Source organism: Esox lucius, chromosome 24, assembly GCF_011004845.1.
Source record: "Esox lucius isolate fEsoLuc1 chromosome 24, fEsoLuc1.pri, whole genome shotgun sequence".
Taxonomy (NCBI): Eukaryota; Metazoa; Chordata; class Actinopteri; order Esociformes; family Esocidae; genus Esox; species Esox lucius.
In genome coordinates, this window is record NC_047592.1 from 22,690,639 (window position 1) to 22,708,287 (window position 17,649).

Sequence of the window (17,649 nt, forward strand, 5' to 3'; positions counted from 1 at the left end):
TGAGGTGGCTACAAGCATCAAGAACCCCACAGGAAGGAACATAATGGACACTGAAATAGACAGAACATCAAGAAGCAAACAGAAGAGAGAATTGAAAGAAAAACTAGAAACTGATTCAAATGGCACTAAGAGAAAAAAGGGAGAAAATCAACCTGACAGAGGGGAAGACCAGGAGCAAACTGGGAATGAGCTCTCGAAAGACAGCGATGATGAAACCCGCTCATCTCCTCCCAAGAAGAGACAGAAACTGGGAGGAACTGCGAGAGAAAGAGACAAGGCCATCAAAAAGGAAATGGAAGCACAGAAAGAGCTCCAAAACACACAGAGCCAGACCAAAAAGAAGAAAACTACGATGCGGACGAGAACTGGAAAGGGACCAACCACCTCCAAAGCAGAAATAGAACAAGTAGAAACAGATAGCTAAGTGGAAAAATGTGAGTTTATTCGGGCACCCACAGTAAGACCTAGCAAAGGAAAGAGACCCCATTCAAGCCCCAAACCCTGAAATACTTTTGTCCCCAGCAACCGAATGAAAGGCTGGAAAAAGACGGGGCCAGAACATTCATTCTCTCACCCCAGTTAAGCTCAATAAAAACAGATGACAAAAAACAAAAACGTCACACCTGACATGAAGATAAAGCTGAGCCCAAGGAAAAGATGGAAAGAGATGGAGCAAGAAAATGGGTAAAAGGCAGGTAGATGGTGTGAGGACAGGGAGGGAGAGAGAAAAAGGTCTCTAAAAGAACACTGCTATGAAAATAAAAAAAATGGGATGAGCAAGAGGGATGTATAATATTCACAGTTTAATTAAATGTAAATTTACAGTACAAAATCCTGAGAATAGTCATTTACATGAAATCATTAAGTGTATTTCATTTTAAAATAATAAAAATGATTAATCAACCCCATCCCTTCAAGCAGTACAAAATAAGAGAATAACTCAAATGTATTAAAACATGTTACATTTATAAATAGGTTTGTTGATACATATATGTACAGCATTGAGACAAACATCCAGAGAATTTATTGAAATAACCATAACTGGCCATGTAGTTATACACATTGTAAACAATGTCTTCAAGACAATATATTCTGTGACAAAAACAACAGATGACATGTAGAGTCCCTTGGACTTGGCAGAGAGCAGCATGTTACATTGGCGTTGGTGTAGATACTGTGGAGCACGGCCTTTCTTAACCTTTCAATATTGTGCAAGCCTCAGGAATGGAATTCTGAGAAGAAAATTCCTATTAGTCAATGATTGATCGGCAGCCATTTTGTGAGCTGACCTGTAGATCTCTGTATATCTGTAGAGATTAATCTTTAATAACTTCTAGGCCTTAGGTCCACTTCCTCCTGATAACACCCTATTCTTAGTTAGTGCCTGAGGTAGAGCTGCACAAATGTGGAACACTACTTTCAGAGGAATAAGGTGTCAATGGAGATTGGCCTTCAGAGTAAAGAAATACAAGTCCTAAAAAGGGTCTAGGAGTCCGGTCTAGGAGTTCATTTATAGGCTTCAGATTTTTTTTAGTCATCCTTTTTGTTGGCTACAGTAACACCGTTATCAGCCGTTTCATGAAGAAAGGCTGATCGGTTGTTACTTGGCAACCCTTCGTTGTTGTTCCCCGTCTTCCTATTGGTAACAGGAATCGACGGTAATGTAGACTCCGCCCCCTCAGATGTGAAGTACTCACTGATCAGCTTCTTATAGGTCGGATGGGTTGTCAGCACCCTGAAGAGGTCCTCTGTGGAGATGCAACAAAGTATTTAGGTAATTAAAAGAAAAAGTTACTTATAGTTCCTAAATTCCAAATCACCTTCCTCCTCTGTTCTCACACCATTTGTCGCAAAATGTACTTTATTGATCCCCTCTAATATCTACCAGATTGATCAAGTGTTTATTTTATTAGAAATTATGCAAATATAGGTGGTGTCTCACGTTCAGTGGGCGTGCCCCCCTTGGAGAGTTCTCTGTACAACTCCTCCGTGTGGTGCTGAGGACTCCCCAATAGCGCCCCCATCAGGTCAGACACGGCAACTGCAGTCAGGCTGCCACTACCCTCTCTGTCATACAGCTACAGCCAAAGCAGGAAGTTACACCAGGGTTAAAATGCATACCACTTATGTAAACATATACAGTTAATTATACACCACAAAAAATATATACCGCTTATATAATAAATAGCCAGAAAAAAAAATACACACTTTATGTATACAAACACTTGGTGAAATGTTTACAATCTACAGGTTAAAGGGTCTTCTTTATACCCAGTTTGATGGCCAGATGCCAGTGAGTTTGTGGTTTCTCATTGTATCCTTATGGAATTGTCACCGTACACATGTTGGGGTTGACAAAAGCACAGATCTGACTGGAACCAAGGCTTCCAACAGAATTTTTGATAAATGTCCAAATGTATTGGCCACTTGGCACTTTCTTTAAAAACTCACATTATGGCTAAAATTACATTGAAACTGACCATAGTATTCGGTTTCCACATTTCTTTATTTTACTGCTAATATTACAGGACATTATCTTTTTATTCAGAACTTAATATATCCTTTTAAATATTTTTTTTTATAGAAATGTCATTGACACCCTAGAGTCAATCTTTGAAAATTATTGACATCCTAGACTCCACATTTGGTTACCAAAATTGTACTAAATAACAAAGTAGAGGAGAATCACCAGCCTGAAATCTAATCATTTTAAACTAGGTCATTTTAGGATTACTTTGTGAAATCTATGTTATTAACTAAATCCACAAAGATTTAGTAAATTACTTGGATTTGGTTTTTTTTTTCAACTGCAAACCAAAGAAATACATACGCGGACAACGAAAGACTGAGATTTCAACTGTACCTACCAAGTACCTCTAAATATAACCCTGCAGGTTATTAATCCGCTGTAGACATTAACACAGGGGATTACTAATCTACACATGGCCCAAAAACACTTAACTTACAGTGAAAGCCCTGTGGAGGAGAGACTTGAAGTCCAGGCGGCCATAGACGGCGGCCATACTCAGATACATCTGTCGGAGATCCACCTTGTCATCCTGAAACGCGAAACCTTGTTAATGCACATGCACACACGTGCAGACACACACGTACACACACGTCTGGTGATGGATAGTTTCACCTTAGAGTAGAGGCCACAGATCTTAGCGGCTGTCTGCCTGTCAGTCAGTCCCAGTAGAGGTACCAGGTCGTCCACATCAGCGCTCCACCGTTGCTCTGATTGGCACCTGTCAATCATCCGACTTAAGGCTGCCTCCACCTCTGGCTTTCTGAGACTGAGAAGGAAGAGAAAGAGGTTAACAACAACAAACGCATTCATTGGTTCTCAAACCCCTCACATTATGGACACCGTTGATTCGGGAATTCTCTCATCGGATTCATCTATTCAGGGACTTGTTGGTGAGCTGAATCCGCGGTGTTGGCTTTGGAACAAATGGAATACATGAATTGGATGGGTGTCCCTGAGGAGACATTTAAAACCCATTGCAGCTATTTTAAGAGCATCGAGGTACGACCACACACTAGGTTTTCCATTTTTGCGAGGAGCAAAAATTAAATACCACAAAAACGATTTCCCCTAATCCTAAAATTAACCATATATGTAAACCTAACCCAAAACCTATCCCATATTGCCTAACCCAAAGAAATCCTATTTTGTAGATTAGGACCGGCTAAATGTCCTCACTTCCCCCCATATTATACTCATTTACAATACTTCTGTTGACGAAGGTCCAGAAGATCAATGAAAGCACACCCCCCTCTTACCCGTTTTTTTGAAGCAGGGAGTGGGTTTCTCTGGCTGGGGGTTCTAGGGGGAGGGAGAGCCCCCCCAACTTCCTAGTAGGAACTCGTCCCTCCATCACATGGTCTGTCGCTGGTATACCCAGAGCCCTGAAACACACACCAGATGATTTCAGAACACACACTCATATCATATCCATAGTGCTGACAAGTATCAAGGAGGTCAGTAGTGTTTAAATATATCCCAAACACACACACTGTTCAAGAGCATGGGACAGAAGGGTGCCTAGCAGTGAGACCGTTATGTCGGTTACTAAAAGGTTGCTAGTTTGAATCCCAGAGCTGACAAGGTTAATGAAGAGAGACAATGTGCCTTTACACAGTTACTTTAACACTAATAGCTGCAGGGGTCATTGATGGTTGACAACATGCCGTGACTCCATACTTGTGAAAGAGGAAGATGGGGAAATAAAATGCACAAATGCCATGTGGACTCACTTGGCCATGACTTTCTGGACGTTATCTGCATAAAGGTTGGGGTCATTCTTCTCCTCCTGAGAGGGGATGTATACTGGCAGGTACTGTAGCCAATCAAATTAGAGGATATTACTACTGACAGACAAAATAGCCAGTAAGTGAATAGGACATTTACACTGACAACCAATTACACAGCAGAACTTACCTCTACAGTGACGTTTGTGTAGATCTGAGAGCAGGTGTGCCAGAGTGCCTCCATCCTGAAGGGGGAAAAAACAACTTTGTGAAAACCTGCTTTCAATGCTGAGCGACGATTTGATAATGAAGTTGAAATTTGTTTATATGTTATGAAATATATCAGAGAGGTAAGTGTCTTACCAGGATGTCCCCTTGTGGGTCCAACGCACAGTATCCTAGAAATACAAGCAGGTATTCTTTTATCGCATAGACTTTCTTTTTTATAACACACAGGCACATGCAAAACAGGGAGAGCTGAAATGATTGAGGGCCTGATAGTGTTGGGTAAGTACAGAAATAATTATTGATTAGTAAACGAGTGATGGGTGGGGTAGCGTTCAGCGTTTTCACCAAGCATTCGCTCCCTTTGTGTGCTCCAAGGATGCCAATTATTCTGTTCTAATGGATTTTTGTTTTCACTGCTGCATCCTATTAAATACATGAAAGCACTGAAAGGTGACAGAATAGACAGACTGTGAATCACACGGCCATATACATGTGACAACCCAAACTGGTTCAACTTTTCCATTGTGGATCATTCCTCGGGATCTGACCCCAAGGCAGAAACTATGACATCTGTTGAGTCACTGGCGAGGGCGGTGCTAACGTCCCAACTCTGAATTCCCTCAATTAAAATGTTCACATTTAATAGATCCCAGTAAAGGCTACAAGTAAGGCCACTATGTTCTCTTCCCAGCCTACTCACCACTTTATTGGGATAGTGCAGCAGAACTGGTTGGACTGGGACTCCAGCTAGAAAGGCACCTAGGAGGGGAGGATGAGAGCAGAACAGTTAACCAGTCAGCTTTCCACACTAGCCCCCCCCCCCCCCCACCTCATTCCTCATTCCTTGAGGTTTAGCGTCAGAAGGGACAGTTTGTTGATTCAAGCCGATAGATTCTACCCCAACCCTGGGTTAGCGAGGCTTGAACAAGGCTTGACTGAGTGTGCCTAGCACAATGGGACTACTAGAACCACAGCTAGAGAGCCAAACCTGTCTGTCTGGCACTCGGAGCAGGCACAAGTTAACGCCTAACAAAGAGCCCCTGTGCGGTTTGTACCCGGGTTGGTTCTCACCAGGTTTGAACTTGATGAGACTGGTGCCGTTTGTCGTGGTGCCTTCTGGGAACATCAGCATCTGGAAAGTATAGAGAGAAGGGAGGGATTGAGAAAAACCTTTTTAAATAGCGGATGCAGACGTTGCCTAGTTTTGTTTTTATTTAACGGTCTTCGCAGGTAAAACCACCTTGAGGTAATGTGGGGGGAGAATAAATTATAAATGAACCAATAAAATACTAACCAACTGAATTGTTTTCAGTACCTGTTTAAGTCAACTTGCACATGAATAATTTACTAACAACCAATCGGTTTCATGTCTCAGGTAGCCCGCAAAACACGGCGTGCAAGAATGCAAGAATTAAATCATATTTGTCAAAGGCTGTTGTACATTTTTATGTATGTACCTATTGACACAGTTTAGGCCATGGGAACTTGTGCTCATGCAAGCAGAGAAATCTGAAAGTGATGGTAAACCTTGCAATAGGAAGCTAAGACAATTGTTTTCTTGCAAATTAGAAAAGAGAAAGATAGAGACAGATATAGAGGTAAAGAGAAATATATAGATTGACAGATATAGGGAGATAGTGTTGATTTTGCAAGCAGCAGCCTAGGCATTTAGAATTAAATGTAGCATGGAATTCATCATAGTGATGTAAAAACATTACTTGCCTCACATATTACCTTTTTACGTATTCTGCAATAAATCACTTAAGTGTCTTTCCCAAAATAATTGACAAAAGAAAATTCACCCCTGTCGAATGTTAAACAATTAGAAAATAGTCAACACATTTCACAATTTAAATTTTACCGCAAAATATATAATGGGAAACCTTTTTTCTGAGACAAGGAGTCATAGTTTCAGTTAGTCAAACTAGTCATGTGTTTCAGCGAGGCTTTAATAGGTATGAAGGTAATAAAAAGAGTGACTGAATAGAAAGAGGGGTGTGTTAAACCAGTTCCAGTCGTCAGTACGAATCTTTAACCTGTAGTCACAAGAGATGAAAGCCAAGCCTGCAACTCCCTCCTTTTTTTGGGTTTCAGTAAAAGTCAATGAAGTTTGGTATCTGGACCACAGCCAGCTGCTGGCTCATACAGTCCAGTAGACTGGAACCGGACAGCCTCTCCAGCGGTCATCAGCCTGGGATAAATGACATAACTCGAATGGAAAAGCGTAAAGTCGGCGCGGTCTCCGCGCTGTACGATCCTACACGGTGCGGTTTCACGTGTGCAACTGGTGGAAAGGAAGCCTGAGGGGTCTATATGGTATTAACCAATAAACGAAAATTACTAGGGAGGCTACACTGTTTGGGCCTAGAATGACCCCTGGTCTCCGAAAACCCCGGCTTACCTGTGGCCAGTAGCCGTTGGAGGTGAGCCTCTGTATGATCTGCATGACTGCTTGTTTCCTGGACTCTGGATTCTTCCTGTTTACCAACACTGCCTGGTTAAACTCCAGGAGGGCTGAGAGAGAAACCACACAAGGCTATTATGAATGTGCCATAGCTTTAATGCTGTGTTGTGTTCATTCAGACAAGGGTTTTCAAGGCGGGGATGCCAGAGCCCCAGGGGTCTACAAGGAAGTGCCAAGGTGGTCTGAGGAAAAGGGTCTGCCCTTTTATTGTTCCTCAATTTAAATATGTTTTGTTATGGAACTGCCTGCATTCCGGTGATATTAGCAACAGTACCGGTGGTATTTTTTTGGGCCAGTGATAATTTTATTTTATTCCATTTGAAATCAAATAGGTCTAGTATGTGGTTTAAGTACAGATTCTCAGATTCTCTTTTTTAGGTTGTGTGTGTACATGCAGTTTCACAATTTAAAACAACAATTTTATACTTAGTTTTATTTCAAGGCACCTGAAGTATTTGGGCATTAAAATGCACAAATGAAGGACTTGTTTGGGACCCATATCCTTTGCATACCATAACCACCAGAAGAAAACAACCCAACTACCCTGGATATCTTCCCAGGCCTGTACTCCAACAACCTTCAGCTTTTGTTGTTGTTGTTTGAGTCTGCTTGGCTTTGCAGGCTCTTTTAGGGACTTTTTTCAGCAAACTATAACCTGGACATCCTGTTTGAGGCTAACTAGTGGTATGCACCTTGAAGTGTATGCTCTGTAGTTCTGCTGGGGAAGTATTTTTTAGATGACAGGATAAGGATGAGTAAATGTAATGTAAAATGTCTCACCCACAACACCAACCTCTCAGGAGAGCCTTTCTCATCCGTCAAACCTTTCCCCCCTTCTTAATTTTGGTAACTTTTTTCAGTCATTCAAGAGGTCTTCAGTGGAAGTTTACAACTGCACCGCTTACCAGTACACTCCACCATAATGCCTTCACGCCAAAATGCTGTTTTTGCTAAGTATTGTTTGGACACATTGATAGATTTTCTGATTCTTCAGCCTCATAATGGTTCTTAACTTTAACATTCATCAACAGCAGACACCAATAGAAGACTCCAAAGACAAACGCAAACCCTAGATCAGCCCTAAACATTGAAAGCGCTCTTATGCCTGCAAAAACATGTTACATAACTAAACTAACTAACCAAAAATCCCTGTCAAACCAACAGTCCCAACAGTCTTCGGTGGCCAGAAATAAGTATCCAATAATATGTGTAAGTGTTACCATTTCTAAATGGAGAAACCAATATGTATAAAAATCAAATAGAAGCAGAGGACCTATACTTCTATACTTTACCCACATAGCATTTTATTTTATTTATTGACCCAAAACAATCCGTACCGTCTCAATAATTTGGGAGAAGTGTATATTACTCTCTTCGACCCACATCACTGAATCATACAAGAGGAGGTTGTGTGAAATGCAGCCGCATTTGGCGGTGTCCCAGCATTTCATTTGGCCTTTTGTGTCTGTTGCTGTAAAACCTTGTGCAGTCATTGTGAGGGCAACTCTACTGCATGTTGTCTAAAAGCTTTCCAACACAATGGGAATACCAACAATGAAGTTATTGAAAGAGTCCAATAGTTATATGCACCCGTTATTATTTATGCTACTACGACCTAGGTAATATTAGTAAAGGCATACAAATAAAGAGTGAAAATAAATATTAGTAGGTGATCGTGAGCCACGGGCACAATGTGAGGATTCTTGACAATTTACTACTAGAGCTGTTGACAAGATAACTGACGGAATAACAAAAGAAAAACAGACGAGGAAGAATGGTGAGAGAGCAGAAGAGTCAGGAGACAACACTGTTTAAAGATTTTCCGTCACACTTTCTCAATACTCCCCATTCCCCAAGCCCATTCCAGAGTTTGTGTTTATCTATACCTTGTAAACCCCCCCCCCCACCTGTACATATCCCTCATCTTCCATCCCTCCCATTCTGCCCCATTCTCCATCTGCCGCTAATAGAGTAGAATAATGTTGCCCTTGAATTGGCATTTTATCAAAAATTCTGTTTTTTAATTCTGGGCAAGTTAATCATAATAATTCTATGTCTAAAGGGAAAATTATCAACAAAGCCTCTCCCAACCTTCCACGTAACACTCACCCCCTATAACGGGAATGCTTTGGTTCTCCGATCTGGACACCACCGTAGCTAGCTGGGTTTCCGGGAGCACCAGCATATCCAGGAAGCTACTGTGCGGTGCCACTGCAAGCACAGGAGCCTCCTTACGGCACGCTCTACGACCTTTAACTCTGACCCTGAAGAACCCCAGGAAGAAAAAGGCTGCACGGCTTAGAAACCAGATTATGGGGTGTAGTAACCATCTCCGCCACCCCGTCATTACTGGCCGGGCACGTTCTGCCTCCGAAAGGCCAGCCAATCGGAGTCGGGCGATAGGCCACATGATCAGGAAGCATATGGCAACCAGGAAGACTCGAATGGGGAAGAGTATGGAGCCAAATACCATGCCCTGCGGATTGGAGGGAGATGTACATGTGAATGATATAGTTTGTTGCATAGGCAAGACTACAGTGTAACCCAACGTAGCAGGCACATAAAAATACGCCTGGATGGCGTAGGTATACACATCCGTTTTTTCAGAGAAAATTGAAACTAGGTTAAAGCTACTGTATCCCTGAAAACCGGAAACATCCGGTTGTTACAAACGCAGCAACAAATGTATCATGCATAGCTCTCCGAGGCATACGTACTGGCACAGGCTACAGTGTCTCATGTTATTAACTGCACACAAGTAGCAGTTGGCATGCTATACATGGTCCAATGTCACAGAACATGCTTGCACATTGAAGCAAGCATAATACAATAGGCACATGCACACACACGTGGAATCCCGTGGGTGAAACTGCCACGTCCGTTTGCGATATAACAACAACAAAGACATGTCAAATAACATACTTGCATCAGACATCAATACACATCACTACACGTTAAATACAACTACGTAGGTAAAATACGTCTAATACGTTGCTGGATTCTCTTCATTTCCTTTTTTTAAAAACAAATCAATAACAAATACGCCTCGGTCAGCCAGTGTCGCAGTTTCGAGTTAAGCGTCTCTCAGCTTTTAACTATTACCATATTTCACTAAACACACACAGATAATTCAAAACTTACCCTCATTTTTTGCGCCCTGGTCATACTCAATTTATGGACAAATGGGTTGGGGTAATCGGACGTTGTTTGGTGGCGGTCCCGTCTCTCCATGGCGACTAGACAAGCCTTGACAGTCAAAACCAAATTTTAACTAATCCTTTGAGGTTTTTGTGCGAGGTATTAACTGAATGTCCAAAAAATATTCTGGTGCGTCGCAAGTTTAATTCTGCCGCATCGAGGCCTATTAGGCGCAGAGAAGGCTGTGACATAAAAGTTATAAAAGTGCCTCTGAAAATATATGAGCATACAGAGACATCAACATACGGAGCGAAATTCAGTGCAAAAGATAGAAGACGGAGTGAAAAAGCTGATTTGCCTTTCTTTATAACCAAACTGCACACGATTAAAATTGAAACATATTTCAACTGGGAAAAACCGGGTTAATAAAATCCTGAAACATTAACTAACTGTAATCCAATACAAGGAACTTTGTAAGAAAGCTGCAATCCTGTGTCTGCACGCTGAGTAACAAATCTCGCATGGGTAATTTCCCTCCTCCTCTTACACTCCACCTGTCACGCCCCTTCAGAGCGACCAGACAAGTGACGGGGAAGCAACCGCCACAGCCCACTCCCACCTTCGTGACGGACAAGTTAAACCAGTTACAAAATTCGAAATAAAACGTGGTCATTGGTGGGGCATACAAGTTTAGCCAGTCGAGCGACAGTCATGTTTATGATGCGAAAGCTATGAAACGAATGTATTTAATTTTCTTGTAGGATCTTTTCTATGCTTGCCTGTAAATATAGTTCGATCAAAGTCACCTCGGCCTTCCATTGCCAAATGACGCATTTACCTATTTATGTACTGTCATGACATACATTCTCAGTCAACAACATATGCATAGCAAAATGAGGTATGACATATACAACCTAACAGGGCTTGTCTGTTTCTGAAAATTAAAAAATTAAAATCTGTGTAGGGCTAAACGCAGATGCAGAGGTCAATGGAACAGAGACCATAGGGGATAGACGGAGTCAAAAGGTCCCACTTAAACAAGTTAGTAATCAAGTCAGGATTCATTAATTATAAATGTCCCACAATAACGTTACTCAAATCTTTATATGTTTATGTACAGTGTGGCTTCCAAACATTTTTGTTTTTTGTTTTTTTAATTTAAAATTGCTTCCATTTTTGTACACCTATCTAAACACAGTGCCCTGTAAAGACAAGGTGAAAACACGTTTTCAGAACTTTAAGTCAATTTATTGAAAATTAAAAACTGAAATAGCTAATTTACATAAGTATTCAGACCCTTTGCCATGACACTTTAAATGCATCCTGCATCCTTTGATCATCCTTGAGATGTCTCTAGAACTTGATTGGAGTTGCAAATTAATTTGACTGGAAATTATTTAGAAAGGAACAGACATATGTATACAAGGTCCCACACTTAAAGGTGCATATCAGACCAAAAACCAAGCCATGAAGTCCAAAGAACTCTGCTTAGATGTCTGAGATGTGCTGTGTTGGAGCATAGATCTGGGAAACATTACTAAAGTACTTGAAAGTACCAAGGAGCACAGTGGACTCTAATTATAAAATGATAGAAGTTTGGAACCATCAAGACTCTTTAGCTAGCCATCCAGCTATGAGCTTCAGGGTTTCTCTGCAGATATGCGAGAACCTGCCAGAAGGAAAAGCATTTCAGCATCACTCCATCAATCAGGCCTTTATGATAGTGGCTAGACGGAAACCACTGCTGAGTAAGACTTATGACATGCTGCTTGGAGTTTGCCAAACAGGACTTGAGTGACTCTAAAAGCATGAGGAAAAAGTGTATCTGGTCTGATGAGACCAAGTTCAAACTATTAAGCTTGAATGCCAAGCACTATGTCTGTCCAAAACAACATATTGGTCTTCATCTGGCAAATACTATAATATGGTAAAGTAGGGTGGTTGGACTGTGGCAGGAACTATCTCTATGGGGATGCATGGTAGTGGCAGGGACTGAGAGTCATATTTGGTCATATTTGAGGGAAGGATGAAAAGAGCAAAATGCAGAGAGCTCCTTGAAGAAAACCTGATCCAGAGTGCACAGTACCTCAGACTGGGATGAAGATTCATCTTTCAGCATGACAACGACTCAAAGCACACAGCCAAGACTACGGTGAATTGACCTAGGGACGAATCTGTGAATTTCCTATGTGGGCAGACCTGAATATCAGAGTTCATCGATGCCCTCCATCCAATCTGACAGAGCTTTAAATGATCAGCAAGGAAGAATGAGAGAAACAGCCCAAATCCAGGTGTGCAAAGCTGGTAGAAGACATACACATTCCAAGCTATGATTACGTCCCAAGGAGCTTCAACAAAGTACTGAATAAAGGGTCTGAGGGGTATCCATCCAAGTTGTCTTTCAAAGTTAAAAGTGGCATGATCACTGTTCTTTATGTGGATGTGTATACCAAGCACAGCAACTTGGCTATATGCCCATTTGATCAGGAGACCAGATGGAGTTTGTACTATAGGATGTTTATCATAGTTGGACTTTGAGTCCTCTCTCCAGGTGCTCCATACCTCTCAATAGTACCAATGGAGGACTTCATCAGTATACACTGAAACCAATTTCTGAACTACTACGAATCCACATATTTAATATGGACATTTAATTGATATCAATCAAATTATGTTATTGTTAATAAGAATTTGATTGATATCAATTAAATGGCCATATTAAATACGTAGAAACTGCAGTCTTGTTTTACATCCCTTGATAGTTCAAAGGGGTTATAAATAACCGTTATTGATTATTTTTAAGTGAATTTTGCCTTACTTTATGTTAATTTTCACTGTTTTGCTGATGATACACAGTAATATATTTCAATGAAGCATGGAGAAGCCCCAAAATTAGCTACTTTGGAAGCATGCGTTTCAGATATTAGGAAGTGGATGACAGAGAACTTCTTGCTCTTAAACTCAAGAAAAACAGAAATGCTCATTTTAGGATTAAAGAAACAAAGAGCGTTGTTGGCAGATCTCACTGTGAACCTTGACGGCTGCATGGTCGTATCCCAAAAAACTGTAAAATACCTCAGCGTTACCCTTGACCCTGACCTCTCCTTTGATGAACATATACAATGTCTCAAGAGTTGCTTATTTTCATCTTTGAAACTTTCTATCAAAAACTGATGCAGAAAAATTAATCCATGCTTTCGTTACTTCTAGACTAGATTACTGCAATGCTCTTCTCTCTGGTTATCCAGACAAATTAATAAATTAACTTCAATTAGTGCTGCACACGGCTGCTAGAATCCTAACTAGAACAAAAACATTTCAACACATTACTCCTGTACTAGCGTCCTTACACTGGCTGCCTGTTATGGTTAGGGCTGATTTTAAGGTTTTACTGTTAACCTATAAATCAATACATGGACTTGCTCCTACTTACCTTGCTGAAATGATCCAGCCATACATACCTACGATCGCAAGATGCAGGCCTTTTAATTCTACCTAGAATATCTAAACAAACAGCCGGAGGCTGCTGTGGAATGATCTGCCAATTAAGGTTAGAAATGCAAACTCAGAACAAACTTTCAAGTGTCTACTAAAAACTCATCTCGACAGCACGGTTTATAATTAGGTGTAGCCTGGCCCGGGGGCGTGAAGGTGAGCAGTAGGCTTGATACTGTCCACCCTTGCTGTCTTGCCAGGTGGGCTCTTGTTGCCACCGGGATGCCCTCCCTCCAATGCCTCTCGGGGGCGGAGTCACTGGCTTGTTGTCTCTCTGTTGCGCAATTGTGCAATTGGGCTGTACTCTGCTGGCAATACTCGGCCCTCATTCAGGGTGGTTCCGGTTGGTGGGTGTCCCTTTGGTTGATGCCTAGCAATGTGGGTGGATTGATTTCCTGCCTGTTGGGCCTCCCCTGGGTAGGGCCACAGTGTCGCCGGACCCCCCCTGTCTCAGTCCCAAGGTCTTACGCTGCTATACTATTGTGCTGGGGGATTGGGTCAGTTCTCCTTCCCCACTAAGTTCTCCTTCTCCTCTATAAATCTTAGTTGATATGAGGAATGCATTTTCTGAATTTTGTAACTTTTAGGAGGACATGAGGTCCTGGTCCACACCTGCGGAGTACCTGGTTTGAGGGGCCTGTTGCTGTTCCTGTCCTTGTCCATCTGGTCATACTTCTGACCTAGTCTAAATTTAAATAGACTCTGGATTTAGCCCAGATGCATTTATAAATTATTCCAATTGGACTCTTAATATCCTAGTCACTGAAATTCAACACTACTATTGTTTGCTCCTTGGGGTTTAAGGACGGGTGTTTCTGTAAAAGCACTTGGTGACAAATGCTGTTGTAAAAAGGGCTTTATAAATACATTTGATTGATTGATTACTTTAATCAATTTTATGAGATTAATAAAAATTAGAAAGTTGAGGCACTTATAAACTGATTTGAGATGATCACCGTCAGAGGCTCAAAATCTGCTGTTATCACAGGTTTGCCAGTTTTTTCATCACGCTCTGTAATTTCCTGTATTCGTGTAATGTCTCTGGTGTGTCTTCCTTTTAGAAAACCAATCTGATGGTGATGGATAATATCTGAAAATACCTTTCTTATGAGCAATAAATTGTGTCAATATTTGTACATTTCAACATTGAATAGTAAGGGTCTGGTAGTTAATATATACATATATAGTCAACTTGAGAAGTATTGGCACCCTTTTTAAAATGTTGCAAAAGTTAAAGCAAAAAAATATAACCTGAGTCATATTGTGAACTCAGTAGTATTTGAATATGGCCTGTGATGACATGCTGGAGCAGACTGGCTGTTCCCCCCTCTTGACAACAATGTTGGCACTAATGGTCCATGAGATGTCCTCAGATATGAGAAGGCAGAGGAACTTAAAAATACTGTGTCTCTACTGTAGCACCTGCGATGTGGATTGCAGTCCTGTTCCTCGCTCTGCTTCCTAAAGTCAACAGCTGTGTCTTGTTTTGCTGACGTTCGGAGAGGTTGTTGTCATGGCATCGCATTGCCAGTTTCCTTACCTCCTCCCTGTGGACTAATTCTTAAATGAGCGCAGAGCAAAGCACTTGTGGATGAACAGTGCTTTGCTACTCCCCATTGTCAGTGAGGAGGAGCCAATCCACACAGCCTGAGTTCTGCCTATCAGAAAGTCCAGGAACTGCACAGGGTGGTGTCCAGAACCAGTGCTCTGAGCTTGGCGATGAGTGTGAAAGTAAGAATTGTTTGGAATTCGGACTGATGTCCTTAACGAACAGCATATTCACAAAGATGTTCCTGTTCTCCAGGTTTGTTGCAATGGACCATTCATCATAGCATTGGAAATCGCATGTTCTGTGGATTTGTGTGGTGTCAAGCTAATTGGAATAGGTCCATTTATCATGGCAACCTGCTTTATTGTGGCCTATGAGTTTTATAGGGTATCACTGTAATCAAGTGTGACTGTTTAATAAAAACTAGAAAACCAAAAAGATTGAAAACATTACGATAATGAGATTCTTTTTATTTACAATACACCCACATGGGTGACAGATGCAAGATTGGCATGTGTGTGTGAGAGAGAGAGGGAAATGGAGAGACAGAGAGGGAGAGAATTGGAGAAAACACCCAAGTGTTAATTAATCCCATGGATTTGAGGGTATGAGTCATATTGTGGGGCCTGTAACCTGTCACTACTACAGTGATGGACTATTCACAGAACCCTGTGAACAGTGGAGAAACTATGTAAAACATTTGGTCTGGGTCCTGTATCCTTTCAACACCTTCAGCCATCCTTAGCCACAGGCAATTACACCAATTGAAACAAGGGGGGCCAGCAGTGCCACATACATTAGTTCTGAGCAAAGACATGATGACTGTGAGTGCGTGTGTGTGTGTGAGATGGAATGACATAGACCTGTTTGAAACATTACATTTTGTCAGTGCTGCTGGCATGTTTGCCATTACGTGGTGACATAGGGTTTTTGTATTTTTGTATTTCAGTCACAGTCTGATAAAATAAAATAGTATTTGTAAAACAGACTTTTTAAGGAAAGTAAAAATGACCATATTTCCCAGTTAACATACTGCAGAACCATTTTTCTGAGAAATGTTCTTAATACTAGAGTCATAAAAGTTGAATTACATTGAGTGGGTATTGGCTACCAATCTAATGGGCAGAAAATGAAAATGGAGTTGAGGTTTTTATTAAACAGCAATGATACGTTTGACCTACAATGTTACGAGATCTGCATCTAGGTCGTACTAAGAGATAAAGTAAAGTTACATCCAAAAACATAAACTGACTTCAATATGAATTGATCCAACATTACTTTCTGTCAAGGAAAATGTGATCATCTATTAATCAGCTTGATTTAATAGTTTTTTTGGTCCCATTCCCAATAACTACTGGTACATCAATCCTGCTGCCACAGGAAATATGTACGTTTGCACACACATACACACCCCAAATGAGAAATTCATTCCCATCTTAAATGACTCTCATAGACTCATAACTATGCCTGGGAGGATTCTTGTATTCTGGGTCCGAAAGAGTGTGGTACCAGTGCGCTAGTCGATTCAGTAGATTATAGATTTATTTGTAATTTTGTCAGGGGGTACAAGTCAAAAACCAGCCCAGCCTCAATCTCAATCTTGATCTGATGTATATAGAAATTAAGTATTTATACGTTTTTATTACTGCCCTTTTCTGGCCTACAAATCTACCTAATGTTGTTGTATCTCTTAATCCAGAGAAAGAATTAGAAGTCGAATGGTCATACAAACTATCAGTGGACACTGAATCTTGTGAAGCTAAAAATACTGATAGCATGCAGAAAAGCATGGTACATACATAATCCAGTATCTCGACTATACTAAACTTGATCAACCTGTTTGGTAGCTTCTCTGGTTAAAGATTAAATTGGACTGTGAGCGAAAGTATGCCTGTATGGATATAGGACCCCTTTTGGTAAGCAAGTCTCATTTAAGATTTTTTGGTTAATACTATGAAAGTGTTAATTGTTTTATAAATATGCTAAAACTCTGGACAACACTCCTAATGTTGGACAACCCATGATGGGAAGTAAGACGTAGCCTAAATACTAATGAAACACCACTAAAATTGACTAAAAGACTACCAATTTAGTCAAAGTATGCCTTTTTCTTATAAAATAATATTTAGGCTACCTCTTATTTCCACCAATTGCCCAGAGTTTTAGTACTGATAAAAACAAAAATGACTTAAATGCTGCCAAAATTGACAGGTTAATAGATATAGTAGGTAAAAACACACTTGAATTTCAATATTTTTCCATTTGTATTGTCCCTACTTTCTTTATTAATGCATTTTCTTACAGTCAGTGTTGTTTTCATTAAGAAGATAAAACAAAATCAGTAGCATATTCAGTCTGTTTTTATGTGTTCAATAAAATATAAGTATTGAGCTCCCTGTCAGCCTCTTAGCAGCCAGTGGTATTCCCAATGGCAACTATCATTTAATTACTGTCCTCACTCTTTGTAAACGTTAATCACTGTTCATCTGCATTATTTAGCAGTTTTCTTTGGCAGTATGTG

At 40.8% G+C, this 17,649-nt stretch overlaps 1 protein-coding gene across 1 annotated transcript; it reads right to left on the bottom strand.

The window, feature by feature from the left end:
* Window positions 1-947: 947 nt before the first annotated feature.
* lpcat4 (lysophosphatidylcholine acyltransferase 4) lies at window positions 948-10,616 on the bottom strand. Its single transcript, XM_010903766.5, has 13 exons — window positions 10,088-10,616; window positions 9,056-9,422; window positions 6,884-6,996; window positions 5,554-5,614; window positions 5,183-5,241; window positions 4,618-4,652; window positions 4,445-4,499; window positions 4,261-4,343; window positions 3,787-3,912; window positions 3,143-3,296; window positions 2,967-3,059; window positions 1,943-2,078; window positions 948-1,748 (listed from the first exon to the last, which is right to left on the bottom strand). The coding sequence occupies exons 1-13, from the start codon at window positions 10,175-10,177 to the stop codon at window positions 1,531-1,533; spliced, it is 1,590 nt and encodes a 529-aa protein (XP_010902068.2). The 5' UTR covers window positions 10,178-10,616; the 3' UTR covers window positions 948-1,530.
* Window positions 10,617-17,649: the final 7,033 nt, after the last annotated feature.